This window comes from Astyanax mexicanus, chromosome 1, assembly GCF_023375975.1.
Source record: "Astyanax mexicanus isolate ESR-SI-001 chromosome 1, AstMex3_surface, whole genome shotgun sequence".
In the NCBI taxonomy this organism is placed as follows: domain Eukaryota; kingdom Metazoa; phylum Chordata; class Actinopteri; order Characiformes; family Acestrorhamphidae; genus Astyanax; species Astyanax mexicanus.
Window position 1 is genome coordinate 99674985 of NC_064408.1, and position 13670 is coordinate 99688654.

Here is a 13670-nt window from a genome sequence, read left to right on the forward strand (position 1 = left end):
GATAACTACCTTCTAATGTTAGTATGTAAGCTAGTTCTCCACTAATGTTAGCTAGTTCTCAGTTAACCTTAGTTTTCTTTCTGGTAACATTAGCTAACTCACTTACAGCCTACAGCAAATGTACAGTAAATTTAAGACAATTTAAGAACTTAATGACCCAGATTTTAATTTAAGACATTTTAAGACTTTTTAAGGACCTGGGGGAAACCTGATACAGTCAAAATAAATGTGGAGAGCATCTAATCCATTAAACCTACTAAACTGATCTGTTTTTTAGAATTAATATATATTGACCATGATGGTCTTGCCAGAATACTGATAGGCCTACTATTAAGGAGAATATGCTGTCCGCTCCAAAATTAAGGAATATTACTGCTTTTAATTAAATGTAACAATCTTAGGGACTGCAGCTTTAAAGACGCCCAGAGAGGAAGCAGTGGTTCCTTTCCCGGTGCTGGAAGTAGAATGACCGACAACTTGGTCACTCAGCACACTATTTCCTGCTTTAGGGGAAGTTTGGCACTATGCTCAGAGACGTTTCGGCATTCGTCCTCTTTGTGATTTCCCTACTGAAACAATAGCATGAATAATCAAGCTGTACTTGCAGGCCTAGGAGCTTCAGTGATGGTTACCAGAGCCTTGGCTAGCATAGTGTTTAGTTTAGTGGGGTAAAATGGACCATGCACATGCAAACAATAAGATGTGGTTCCACAGCATGTATATATATATATATATATATATATATATATATATATATATATATATATATAGCTTTTCTTTCATAGGACTGTCCAGGATTCAGATGGAAGCCCTAGCAAATGATCAAAAGAGCAGGAGCTGTTACAGCCATGCCACAAAACTAAGCTATGCCAGAAATTAAGCTATGAAACCATAAATTATTATGTCAATATTTAACTATAGAAGATTCTTCTCAAAAGAAAAATATGTTATACACACATCATGCTTATCGCATTTTCTATGTTATTGTGACACAGCAGCCCTTTATATTGTTTGAAAATTTCAGAGTAAATCAACCAATAGAAATGCTTTAGAACTGTTTGCAACTAGTCCCCTTTACTAACTGAAAAAACACACGCATTTGGGGTTCTATGTGTGTTTATTAGCATTAGCGTTAGCCTCCACTTAGCTCTAATCCCACTCAGAACCGATTGGAGGCTAATGCTAATACACACAGTACAAAAACCCGCATCACAGCACAGTCACTACACTATAAAACAGTGTTTCACTTCAGAGTGTATCAATACTTTATGGTGTCATATAAAACCATTTTAAATGGTTATTTAAAGAACCATTCAAAGGTAATTCACCATCGTAGGAAATACCTAGATTTCAGCATACTGCAGTTATTGAGCATTTTAGTCCAATATGACACAGATGTTAGCCAGCCAGCCAATAATAGAGGTTATCAATTATATATCAGTATTAAAGGCAGAATAACAATATCACTTTAGTATAAGTGATAAAATTGGAGGAAATTGGAAGTTGTGACTTCTTCATGCAGACCCCTGCATGTGCAGGCAACCATGTTTCTCACCTTTTAACAGTTCATTTGTTAACATTTAAAAACAAACCTGCCCCAAATGGTTCTCTGGAATGCTGCCATGTGACGGGGAACTCTGTACCTGGAGGGCCAGATTCCTGCAGAGGTGATTTCCCTGCTCTATCACACCTGTTTCAATTATATACTTAATTGCCAGTTTTAGTAGGTGTTTTACATTCAAAATAAAGGGGGTCCTTAATAGTATTTAAATGATTTTTTTTTTGCTTGTAACAAAGGTAGAACCTTTTTCATGGCTTTTTAAAAGTTTTTTGTTCATATATAAAACAGACATAGTGCTTTATCAACTTACCAGTAAATAACCTGTATAATAGACTAATGAATCATAAAGGGTTCAGTTGTACACGGAACCATGACATATAGGTTGTGTTCTTTAAAGAACCCTTTATATGAGTAATGCAGGGTCCGTTTGGATTACCAAATTGGTGCTGGTGTGGGAATCAAAGGACTTCTTACGAAAAAATCACAATATGTTTCCCACGATATCGATGATATCACGATACTGTGATTCTGCTCAATATTTCACAAAACAATTCTCTACGATACTGAGTAACCACTTCTGGTTTGCTGGTTCCACTGTGTAAAGAACAGGTTTGGGAAAGATTTTGGGAAAACAATAAACAATAGGCATGAACTATTTAGGAACCATTGTTTTTTTAAAGTGTACACTCTTAGCAAAAAGGGTTCATGCAGGTTCATACTGGATTCAGTGACGTGTAGCAGCAGTGCAACCATCTTTGGCATTATGTGGAGCACTGAGCAAAGATCCATATGACAGTAGTCATCTGTCAATGAGAAAAAACAAGCAAAATGGGTATGCATTTAGAACTATTACCACGACCAAGCTGGTGAACCAGCAAGACCAAGTTGATTGATCAGCACAACCAGCATGGTCAGCAAGACCAACATGACTAGCATGGTTAGCAAAACCAGTGCACAAATGTGACCAGCACCACCAAGCTGGTCAACCATCATCAACAAACAGATCAACCAGTATGACCAAAATCATCAATGCAATATAAATTATACTGAAAGAATATATTTTCAACTTTTCAACCATCCAGACCATCAACGACCAGCTTAGGCCAAATTGATACCAACTACCAGCAAAAGCTGGAATTTTCAGCAGGGAAATGGTACACCAAGGTTTATCAATAAGCTTAAAAGTAAGGCAGAGTAAAGGTTTTAAATCTTTATTACTTTATGTAATGTAATGTGTCCCAGTCAAAAGTGTGGGCACACCTTCTCATTCAATGTTTTTTTTTTTTCTACATTGTAAATTATTACTGAAGTCATTCAGACTATTAAGGACACTTAAGGAATCATGTGGTAACGTAAAAGTTTTAAATATGCTCTGAAGCATTTGAGTGAGCTCTTATCTGGAATTTTTCAGGGTCATCAGTGCTTTTTTAACCTCAAATATATAAAATTTATAATTAAATATATATATATATATATATATATATATATATATATATATATATATATATATAATATATATAATATGATTTATATAAAAAATCAGTGTTCTCAGTTTCTTTGAAAATAAGACCGTGTAAAGGTTGTAATGTCACTGAGATTTAATAAAGGTTACTTTATTAAATTCCAAGCTGACAGGGTGGACAGAAAATTCTCAGAAATATTAAAACAGCTTAATATTTTTATGAAAACAGCTAAAATAATAATCTAAATTGATAAATTGATAAAACACCATTACAACTTTGCCTAATGTAACACTTTTAGATTTACTGATGTACTTTAAAAATGTAATTAAATCTTTTAAAGCAAAGCCGACATGGAACAAAAAGTACTTTTAAGGGAATGTTAACTTTCCTCTATATCTGTAACAATGTGCACACGTTGAAGGATGTATTGTTGCACAGTGTCTTTATATATACATCACATGTATACGACGATGTTGCAGACACAAAAAGCTAATGGTAATATTCATCTAATTTCTTATCTAATAAGAAAAAAACACTTTTAGTAGTATTTGGTCATTTTCCTTCTATAATCCTTCTATTAGCTCCAGTCCCATATTTTTCCTGACAGTGAGGAGAAAGCTCTCACCATAGCTGTGCTGTGGATGCCACTGGCAGCTTCTCAGGTGAGCCACGATCCCGATTCCACAGAGCTAAAGTCCAGCAGAGGAGAACGTCCTTCAGATCTTCAGCCCTTTTTGGGTTTCCCAAAGGTTTCCAAAGTAAGTAAAGTTAATGTTGTCAGGAGCGGGAACTTCAGCAGCAGCTCTTGTCGCTTCTCAGAGAGTGAAAGTGTGAGTCTCTCTCTCTCTTTCTCTCTCTCTCTGTTTGCTGTGGAATGTGTAACAGCTGGACAGGGACACTACTCGAGCGCGTCACTTTGTTTCCCACCCGTTTTCACACAAGCCCCGCCTCCTGCGTTCTGATTGGCTGGTATTTCTGAAGAAGCGTCGAACATTTCTGAAATTCAATCTATCAACTATTCGAATAATCTGAGTTCAGGTTTATTTTAAAGATACTTAAACACAATATTAAAACTTTACTGTCGCTTCACAATGACTTCAGATCCAAGTTTTTTTTAAAGAGCCATCATCTGTCAACAACAACAATAAAGGTGATACAGTATAATAAAAAATAAGCAAGTAAAGGTGCAGTAAGAAAAGTAAAACTATTATTAGATATAAACATTAATATACAAATATAAACAATACAAAAAAACAATACAAAGTATGAAGGTAACCAGGCCATAAATAGGAGGTAGTACTACAAAATAAGTAAGGTAAAAGGGAAAACCAGGTATCAGCATATACAAACATACTGAAAAATAAAAACCTGTGCTAGTATTGTATTGTATTTATGTAGAATGTAAAAGTGTCTAGGAGTACAAATGTACAGGATGTACAGTAAAGTGACAGTAGTGTTCAGTAGTGCAAATGTACATGTACAGCAAGAAAAAAAAGAAAATAAATATATACCGAACTCCTCATAACACAGCTGATGCTCTCAAACCAGGGGCGCAGATGGAAATTTTGAACTGGGGGGGACCAAGCTGTAAAATCATATATATATGCTGCAATAAACTTTAGAATATTCACTTTTCTGATCAACACTAGCCATCTGGTATGTCAATGTCCCCAGTGCCATCTGCGTGCATTCTTACTAAGTAATTTAAGCTAAAGGGTTGTTTACTAAAATAACATAATTATTATTAATAATAATAATAATAATAATAATAATAATAATAATAATAATAATAATAACAGTCTACCACATTTGGGGAAGTTAACAGACAATCGGCCTGTGATACTTACATTGTTTGGTTTTTGAAAAAACGCTGTTATTGTTTTTTGTTTCTTCATTGCTACAGCCTAGGCAAGACCAGGAAGACAATGTTAACGTTTTACATCTTATAATTTCAGTTAACAGCGACTGCTTACTAAAATAACATCATAATAACATCATACATAAAATCAATGGAGAGAGCCGCTGCATGCCTCGGTGCATGCCGGATTGCGTTGCGTTTAACGCAGCTCCGCCCTCCGGCTCAACTTTATAAATCCGGCCGCCGCACTATGTCCAGTCCAGCCAATCAGGGAAAAGCAGGCTGCGTCCAGCCAATGATGGAAGAGCAGGCTGCGTCTTCACACACACACACACACACACACACACACACACACACACACACACAGAACAGGCGCCTTTCAACCACAGAAGAGAAGCTGAAAGCGGCAGAATATGGATTTATAGAGCTATAGGTTACAGTGAGGTTGGTAAAAAAATAAAAATATTAAACTTATGACTGTCTACTTCTGTTGCTTCATTTTAATTCAAAAACGAGCAAGGAGATCCAGCGCAGCGGATTGCGTTGAAAAAAGTGCCAGTGGACACGTCCCGTAAGGAGCTGGTAACTGCCTGTGTCTGTAGTCTACAGGCAGTTACCAGCTCCTTAGAACCCCGGACTTGAGAAGGTGCGTTAAATTTACATTGGAACTGGAACACGGAGCTCCGAACAATGTAACTTCTGAACTGAACGCTTCCTAGTTTAAAAACGAGGGCATTGTGGAACACAGAATTCCACAAACGTACAGTTAATTAAATTAAAACCCCAACGTTTATGCTTGTAGATGCTAGATTTCGGATGAGGTCACTATAAACCTGGGGGGGACATGTCCCCCCCGTCCCCAGTGCCATCTGCGCCCATGTCTCAAACACATTAAGACAACTGACAAGTTCAGCACAGCTATTAACTGAAAGCCATTCCAGGTAACTACCTCATAAAGCTTACTGAGAAAAAACAGATTGTTAATAATAATATGGCGTGGAAGAGGAAGGAAGACCCGTGAGACTCATGCTGAATGCTCAACAGCTCCTTTATTGAACCGGCTTGCCACTCACTTACAGTCTTGAACAAGACTAGGAGAGCTAAAACCATACCCACAGAGCTAAATAGCCCAAAGGCCACCAACCCAGCTGTGTGTCTCCCAGATGGCAGATCCAGAGTGGTGCCCACCCTCTCTGCATAACCCCTCCCAAGGGAGATGCCCCACCCCTGTCATCCTCGCACACAGGAGAACAGCAACATAGCCCCCCTCCCAAGGGTCAGCCGTCCCGGCGACCCCACCAACCCAACACAAACCCCGTGTACAACAGAAAATTATTATTATTTTTTTTCACAATCAGTCGCAAACAAAGTCATTAAGGCGGGCGGGCGGCACAATCATAGTGCGTCTGCCCCACCGAATCTTATACACCACCTCCCCCAGCCTGGACAGCACCAAGCACGGACCCACCCAGGCCGACTGGAGCTTCGGGCACAGTCCCTTCTTCCGCTGAGGGTTATATAGCCAAACCCTCGCCCCCACCGCCAACGGGTCCCCAAAGCAGCGCGTGTCGTACGCACGCTTCTGCTTCTGTCCGGCAGCAGACTGGTTGGAGCGCGCTAGACGGTGGGCCAATTCCAGCGAAGACATAAGGTCCGAGACAAAAGTGGGCATGTCCGAAGCGTACCCGCCCCCGTCAGGAGGCGCCCCAAAAGCCAGGGAGACCGGCGTCCTCAGTTCGCACCCGAACATAAGCAGAGCCGGCGTGAATCCCGTCGTCTCCTGCACAGCGGAGCGACAGGCCAGCAGCACTACCGGCAGGTGCCTGTCCCAGTCACGCTGGTTCTTGTCCTACACCATGGCCAACTGCGCCGCCAGCGTGCGGTTAAAACGTTACACCAGTCCGTCACTCTGTGGATGAAGGGGCGTCGTCCTGGTCTTATGGATTCCCAGGATGCGGCAGACCTCCGCCATGACCTCCGACTCGAAATTTCTCCCCTGGTCGCTGTGCAGTTCTTCCGGAACCCCGAATCTGCAAAAGAACTCCCGCACCAGGATATCCGCAGTAGTGACTGCCCCTTGGTCCGGCACCGCGTAGGCCTCTGGCCACTTTGTGAAATAGTCCATCGCCACCAGAACAAAGCGATTTCCAGAGTCCGTCACCGGAAAGGGGCCCAGCACGTCCACGGCCACCCGCTCCATCGGGCTCCCGCACTGGTAAGGGTGAAGTGGGGCGCGGGGCGCCCTCGAGGGGCCCTTCTTGGCAGCGCACACGTCACAGCAGTGCACGAAGAATTCCACGTCGGTTCTACACCCAGGCCAATAGAAGCGTTGCCTCAGGCGCTTCAGAGTCTTGATGACACCAAAGTGCCCAGCCCCAGGTGACCCATGAACTCCCCGTAGGACCGATCCCCTTAGCGCCCGCGGTACCACCACCTGAACAACGCGACACCCGTTCGCCGGATCCTCCCAGGTATGGCACAGCACGCCGTCGGACAAACTAAAACTAGCCCAGTTGGAGCGCAACGCCTTAGCAATCGGGCCCAGCGGCACCACCTTCCCCCACGACGGTGTGACGTTCGCACTGAGCGCGTGTACTGCCCACGATAATTCTCGATCCGCCCGTTGCTCATCGCGGAGCTGCTCTACGGACACCTGAGCCACCCCGACAGTGCCAGTAACATCCCCGGAGATTGCAGCGCAGCGTGCGGTCTCAGCAGATTTCTCATCAGCACAAGCACAATGTTTGCAGTCGGCGGCCACACACGGCCGGCGCGACAAAGCATCCGCGTTACTGTGGCCACGGCCTGGGCGGTGCACAACCTCAAAACGAAACTCCTGGAGTCTAGATAACCAGTGCGCGAGTTGGCCCTCGGGCTCGCGGAAATGCATGAGCCACTGTAGCGAGGCGTGGTCAGTGCGCAGCAGAAAGGGCACCCCATACACGTACGCTCGGAAATGTTTAAGGCTTTCGACCACCGCGAGTAGTTCCCGGCGCGTTACACAATAGTTGCGCTCCGCCTTGTCCAGGCGGCGGCTATAGTATGCTATTACGAGGCCGTGGTCGCTCGCATCAGTATCCACAATGAAACTCTCAGACACCTTCGGATACGCTAGAATCGGAGCATTGCACAGGCGGCTTTTTAGCTCCTCGAATGCCCGCTCCGCCTCGTCAGACCAGCGGAATTTCACACTAGGCTTAGTCAGAGCATGAAGCGGCGCTGCCACGTCCGCGAACCCCCTAATAAACCGCCTGTAATACGAGGCGAGCCCCACAAAGCTGCGAACCATTTTTGTGTCTCGCGGTGTGGGCCAGTCACGGACCACCTCCGTCTTTTTGGGATCGGTTTCCACGCCAGCACCGCTCACTACGTGGCCCAGGAAGCTCACGCGCTGCCTTAGCAGATTACACTTTGCCGGATTGAGCTTCAGGTTAGCCGCCTGAATCGCACCGAGCACCATTTCAAGGTGAGACAGTGCGGAGTCGAAGGCAGTTCCGTGCTCCAAGACATCATCCAAATAAACGACGCAGCACGACCGCGGAACCCCGCATAAAACACGCTCCATAAGACGCTCAAAAGTAGCCGGCGAGTTACACAATCCGAACGGAAGCACCGTGAAATGCCATAGGGCTGAGCCGAGCGAGAAAGCGGTTTTCTCCCTATCCCCCGCCGCGAGGGGCACCTGCCAATATCCGCTCCTCAGGTCTAACGAGCTGAACCAGGCTGAGCCAGACAGCTGGTCCAGCGTATCGTCGTTCCTGGGGAGCGGGTAGGAGTCAAGCCTCGTGACAGCGTTAAGTCGCCGATAATCCACGCAAAAGCGCCAATTTCCATCCTTCTTTTTCGCAAGGACCACCGGGGCCGACCACGGGCTGCTCGAAGGCTCAATAATGCCCGTACTCGCCATCTCGCGGACTAACTGCTCCGCCGCTACGCGCTTTGCTAACGCCAGACGGTGCGGCCTCAGCCTGATGGGCTGGGTGTCACCCGTGTTTATCGAATGAACCACAAGGCTAGTTTAATACACTCGCGCTCAGACACAGCGAAACTCGTGCGAAAACGGCCGATCAGTTCGCGCAAACGGAGCTGTTGGGGACCAGATAAACCCACACAACTGCGCTCCAGCATCTCCTCTATCGGCTCTACACTCAACCCCGCATCCAGCGGACCCTCTACCGCATCACGCACCGAATCACACACATTCCCTCCCACCAGTTCACTTACCCCTAACTCGTCGCGTATCTCTACGGGAAGTCCAGTCACCAGCACCGAGCCCCGTGCACAGGCAATGATAGCTCCGACGCGTGAGAGCAGGTCCTTGCCCAGAATGCACGGGTCGTTGATTCGTCCTACCCAGAACTGTTGTTGAAAGGGCCCCTTGCCGACATCAATCGTCAACTCCGTTAATCCTAGGAGACCTATAGGATCCCCGGTGACTGCTACCTCGGCCGCAAACTCGGCCGCTACCTCCGTCGCTAGCTCGGGCCGTATCAGAGAGACTGACGAGCCCGTGTCTACCAGCGCGTTCACCGTCACTCCATTCAATGTGCATTTCAGGAAATAGCCGCTGAGTCCGGCAGTTCCGGAATCAGATCCAGAGGGTAAGCATAGCGTTCCTGGGGCCACCGTAACCCTCACTGGGTGGTCCCGGCTCCGTTTCCCGGCCGGCTGCAGTGCGCTCGCTTGTGACCACGCCCCCCGCAGCGCCAGCACTCCAGTTGGGCATCAGACCGGCTCCGACCCCACCTCTGCGAATCACGGGCAACCGGCGACGCCCCCCACGGTCCAGGATGGCTTGAGAGGATGAGTTCGGACCGCTCCGCCACCTCCACCGCGGACTCCAGGGTCTGCGGGTCGGCCAGCCTCACATGTTTGCGCAGCTCGCTCGGCTCGAGGGCGCGCAGAAAGTGATCCAACGCGAGCCTCCTCTGGGCCGCTCGCGGAAAGTTGTGTAAGCTTGGCGGGTTAGCAGGGCCATCTCCGATGCCAGCACGCCGAGTGTCTCTCCCTGCTGTCGGCGTCTGTCCGCCACTAGCATTTTGGCGGCCGCCTCCGACGGTTGGCGGCTGAAACGTGTTCTCAGTGCCCGAGTCAGTTCAGGCAGCTCGCAGCGGCACTCGGCGGGGAGCTCGATCAGTACCCTCAGCGCGTCGCCCCGCAGCGCCCGGCAGAGGTTGGCTGCCGTCTCGGCGTCCGTCCAGCCCGCACCGCCCGCCACGATCTCAAGCTGAGCTTCGAAGGCTGTCCAGTCAGCGCTGCCGTCGTAGGGGGTAAGGCGGGGTTGAGCCCTCAAGCCCACCATCCCGGAGGCTTGCGCCGCCATCATCGCGCCGTCCGTTCCGCGAGTCGGCGCCGCTGTCCTTGCGCCATCCGCTCCGTGAGCCACCGCTGCCGTCCTCGCGCCATCCGCTCTGGGAGTCAGCGCCGCCGTCCTCACTCCATCCGCACTGGGAGCCAGCGCCGCCGTGCTCGCGTTGTCCTCTCCCCGGCCACGACCTCCGAACAGCCCACTGGCGCCGTCAGGTCCGAGTCCACTCCGCTGGAGAGCCTTGCCTCTAGTCTGTTGGTCCGCTGTCTTCCTCCTCATCCATTCGATTCCCCCTGCCAGCAGCTCAATATCTTCCAGCAGGGTCACTTCTGACACCAAATGTGGCGTGGAAGAGGAAGGAAGACCCATGAGACTCATGCTGAATGCTCAACAGCTCCTTTATTGAACCGGCTTGCCACTCACTTACAGTCTTGAACAAGACTAGGAGAGCTAAAACCATACCCACAGAGCTAAATAGCCCAAAGGCCACCAACCCAGCTGTGTGTCTCCCAGATGGCAGATCCAGAGTGGTGCCCACCCTCTCTGCATAACCCCTCCCAAGGGAGATGCCCCACCCCTGTCATCCTCGCACACAGGAGAACAGAAACATGCCTGCAGGCAGCCACACACACAACCCAGAGCCCCCACAATAATAATGAAAAATACTTTAAAATTTAAGGTGTGTCCAAACATTTTACTGGTAATCTATATATTTTTATAGCTTATTTTATGTGCATTTGTGTGAAAGAACACACAACCCTAATTTGTTTTTACACAACACATTTTTTCCCCTTAATTACTTCAAACGGGGCCCCTCAAAGGACATTGAGGTGGAAAAATTACATTTTTTACATGGGTCAAAAAAACTTGTGTGAAATGACTTGATTCATGATTTTCTTTCTTTAATTAATTATCTCTAGAAAATGATCTTGAGATAATTATTTATGGCTCAGAATGTCGATGGCACAGATGTTGTTCTCCCTATTAGAGTCAGTGTCTCATCAGAATTATTTTGATAAATCCTTAATAATATAGGTAAAATAATATTGCTTTAAACAGGGCTGAGGACTCTCTCACTCTAACAATTAAGATGATTAAGGCCAGGTTTTCCCTGTATTTTGCCTCGGTCTAAAGAAAGACTGTGCAAAACACTACTTAAATCATTGGTGTAAATGGTTGGGGCTGAACTGCTGAGGACTGGCATCACCAAGGCGTAAAAAATCTATTGTTTTTGTATAGATTATACACCTTCCACTTACTTCAGTGTGCAGATCTGCTCTAATCTGACACTCTGTATTCTTCCATTTTCAGATGAGCTTATAAATACATCCTCTGTCATACATTTATTAGGCTCAATAAAACAATTAACAATACCTCTGTGTTGAAAAAAGCAAATGTAACTGTAAACTGTGATCCCACCTACCACCCACAGCTGCAGAAGATATTCTGGTAAATAAAAGAACAGTCTACACAATGCAAATGGAACAAACAAACAGGGCATGGATTGAATGGATGTAAGGCCTTAATAATACAATAGGTGGAGGAAATAAATGATGGGAAAGGACCTGTTAAAATACCCATGCTTAATTTACTTACATAATAGAATACAGTTACAAACACATTTGTGAAAGGCTTTAATTCTTGAATGTTTCATGCAATATTTTTGTAAACCACTTTATTTAAATTTCCTTTAATTTCACAGGCTCAAAAGTTGTATATACCGTTAAATATATACTTTGACTCTTTAATTACAGTTATTTGCCTCATAATTACTTTATGTTTAACTAACATAATTATTATTAAAAGGGACATGTTTGATGTATTGGAAACAAATCCAATGTTTTTGATAACTAACTGTCTGAATTCTGGATTTCATGTAGCTACCTTTAGTTGCAGCTTGTAAGTGTTTTTAATACTTTCAGTTTTGTCTTCAGTATAAATGATCAAACTTATTGATGACTGATTCAGTAATATAGAAGCATTTAATTTTTTTGCCTTAAGAAGATCTTGAGTTGCTTTCACTGTTTGTTTTGGGTCATTATCCATTTCCATTTTGAAGCACCATCCTGTCAGTTTTGCAGAATTTGATTGAGTCTGAGCACAAATTAAAGCTGTATTTATATTAAAATTTATCATAACAACTATATCAACAGACACATCATCAATAAACATGAGTGATGCTGTTCCACATTGCAAACATACATATAATACTTACTTGCACATACTATAATGCTACTGCCACCATGTTTCACAGATGATATTTTCTGATTGGGCGGAATGGTGGGTAGCAATGTCGCCTCACAGCAAAAAGGCCAGGGTTCAATTCCTGGCTGGTGCATGTTCTTTCTGTCTCCGTGTGGGTTTCCTCTGGGTGCTCCAGTTTCCTCACATCACATGGTCCATATGGTCAGTGATGAAGTGGCCTTCATTTGTTTGTCTGCTCACCACTGCATTTCTAGTTTTTAAACAAAATATACCAAATCTTCATTTGGCCAACCTCTTATATCTCTACAATAAGTTTTACAGTGTAATAACGACCTGCCTGGTTTGCACCAGCATCTGTATTACTATCAGCCACACATCATTAGCTTCCACTGATCAGCTGCACAAACAGACCTGAGGCAGATGATCACTGACCACTGGAGCGGTCAGCAGAAGACCACAAAGCCTAGCCTCACCCTGGAGACCGGGAGAGTCCTGCAAGATCTTCAAATAAAGAACGACTGGGCAAGAGAGCTCTGAAAACAAACAAAAGTGCCGGAGCTCATCTGCCTGTATCTGTTGCGCCAGTCCGAACCCACAGGCCTCAAGCCAAGTGTGTGTGAGTGTGTGTGTCTCTGTAATTACACTACAATTAGTGTCCCTTTATATAAGTTACTGCCTTACTGGCAGCATGAAACATCAATAACATCACTTTAAATTCTTTTTATGATACTGCTGCTGCAGGATGCTGCTGTTTGCATAGGAAGAGGATGAAAGAGAAAAACAGAGAGAGAGAGAGACAGAGAGAAATAGTGGAAGGATGAGAAGAAAGAATGAGTGGGAGTGAAAACAGGAGTGAGGGAAAGAGGGAGGGAGAAATTGAGAAGGTCAGTCTTACCCACAGTGCCACTTCTTACTGAAGCAGAATTGGTTAATTCGTTCATGATCCTTGAAGTGATAGCTTGGTCAAAATCTAATTTTCTCACCCAAAAGGCTCACCCTTAACCTCTGAGGATTGTATAAACTTTTGTATTTTGGGGAAAAAGGTTAAGCTCTTGAAATACCATAAAGAAATTTGTCCAACCAACATTTTTCCTCCAGCAATATCTCGGCAGATGAAGAGTCATAAGCTATGAAAGCATTAATTTCTGAAGGGAACCAAAACATTGTTATGGATGAATATAAAAAGCAGATTTGTACCTGTAAGGATAAATACCATGGTGCTAGCAACCAAAACAACCCATATAGAGGCTTGTTCAGAGAGGACAGCTGTGCTGA

At 45.1% G+C, this 13670-nt stretch overlaps 1 protein-coding gene across 4 annotated transcripts in view; it reads right to left on the bottom strand.

Annotated features, from left to right (window-relative positions):
- Window positions 1-3926, bottom strand: part of phldb2b (pleckstrin homology-like domain, family B, member 2b) — a 79267-nt gene extending 75341 nt beyond the window's left edge. For 2 of the 4 annotated variants that reach the window (XM_049462724.1, XM_015606633.3), the window contains exon 1: window positions 3650-3919. In XM_049462724.1, the coding sequence (XP_049318681.1) occupies window positions 3650-3652 (3 nt within the window). In that variant the 5' untranslated portion in view covers window positions 3653-3919. Of the gene's footprint in view, window positions 1-3649 lie in introns of all 4 variants that reach the window. The other 2 variants (XM_049462723.1, XM_015606631.3) reach the window with 2 other exon arrangements.
- Between the last annotated feature and the right edge of the window lie 9744 nt (window positions 3927-13670).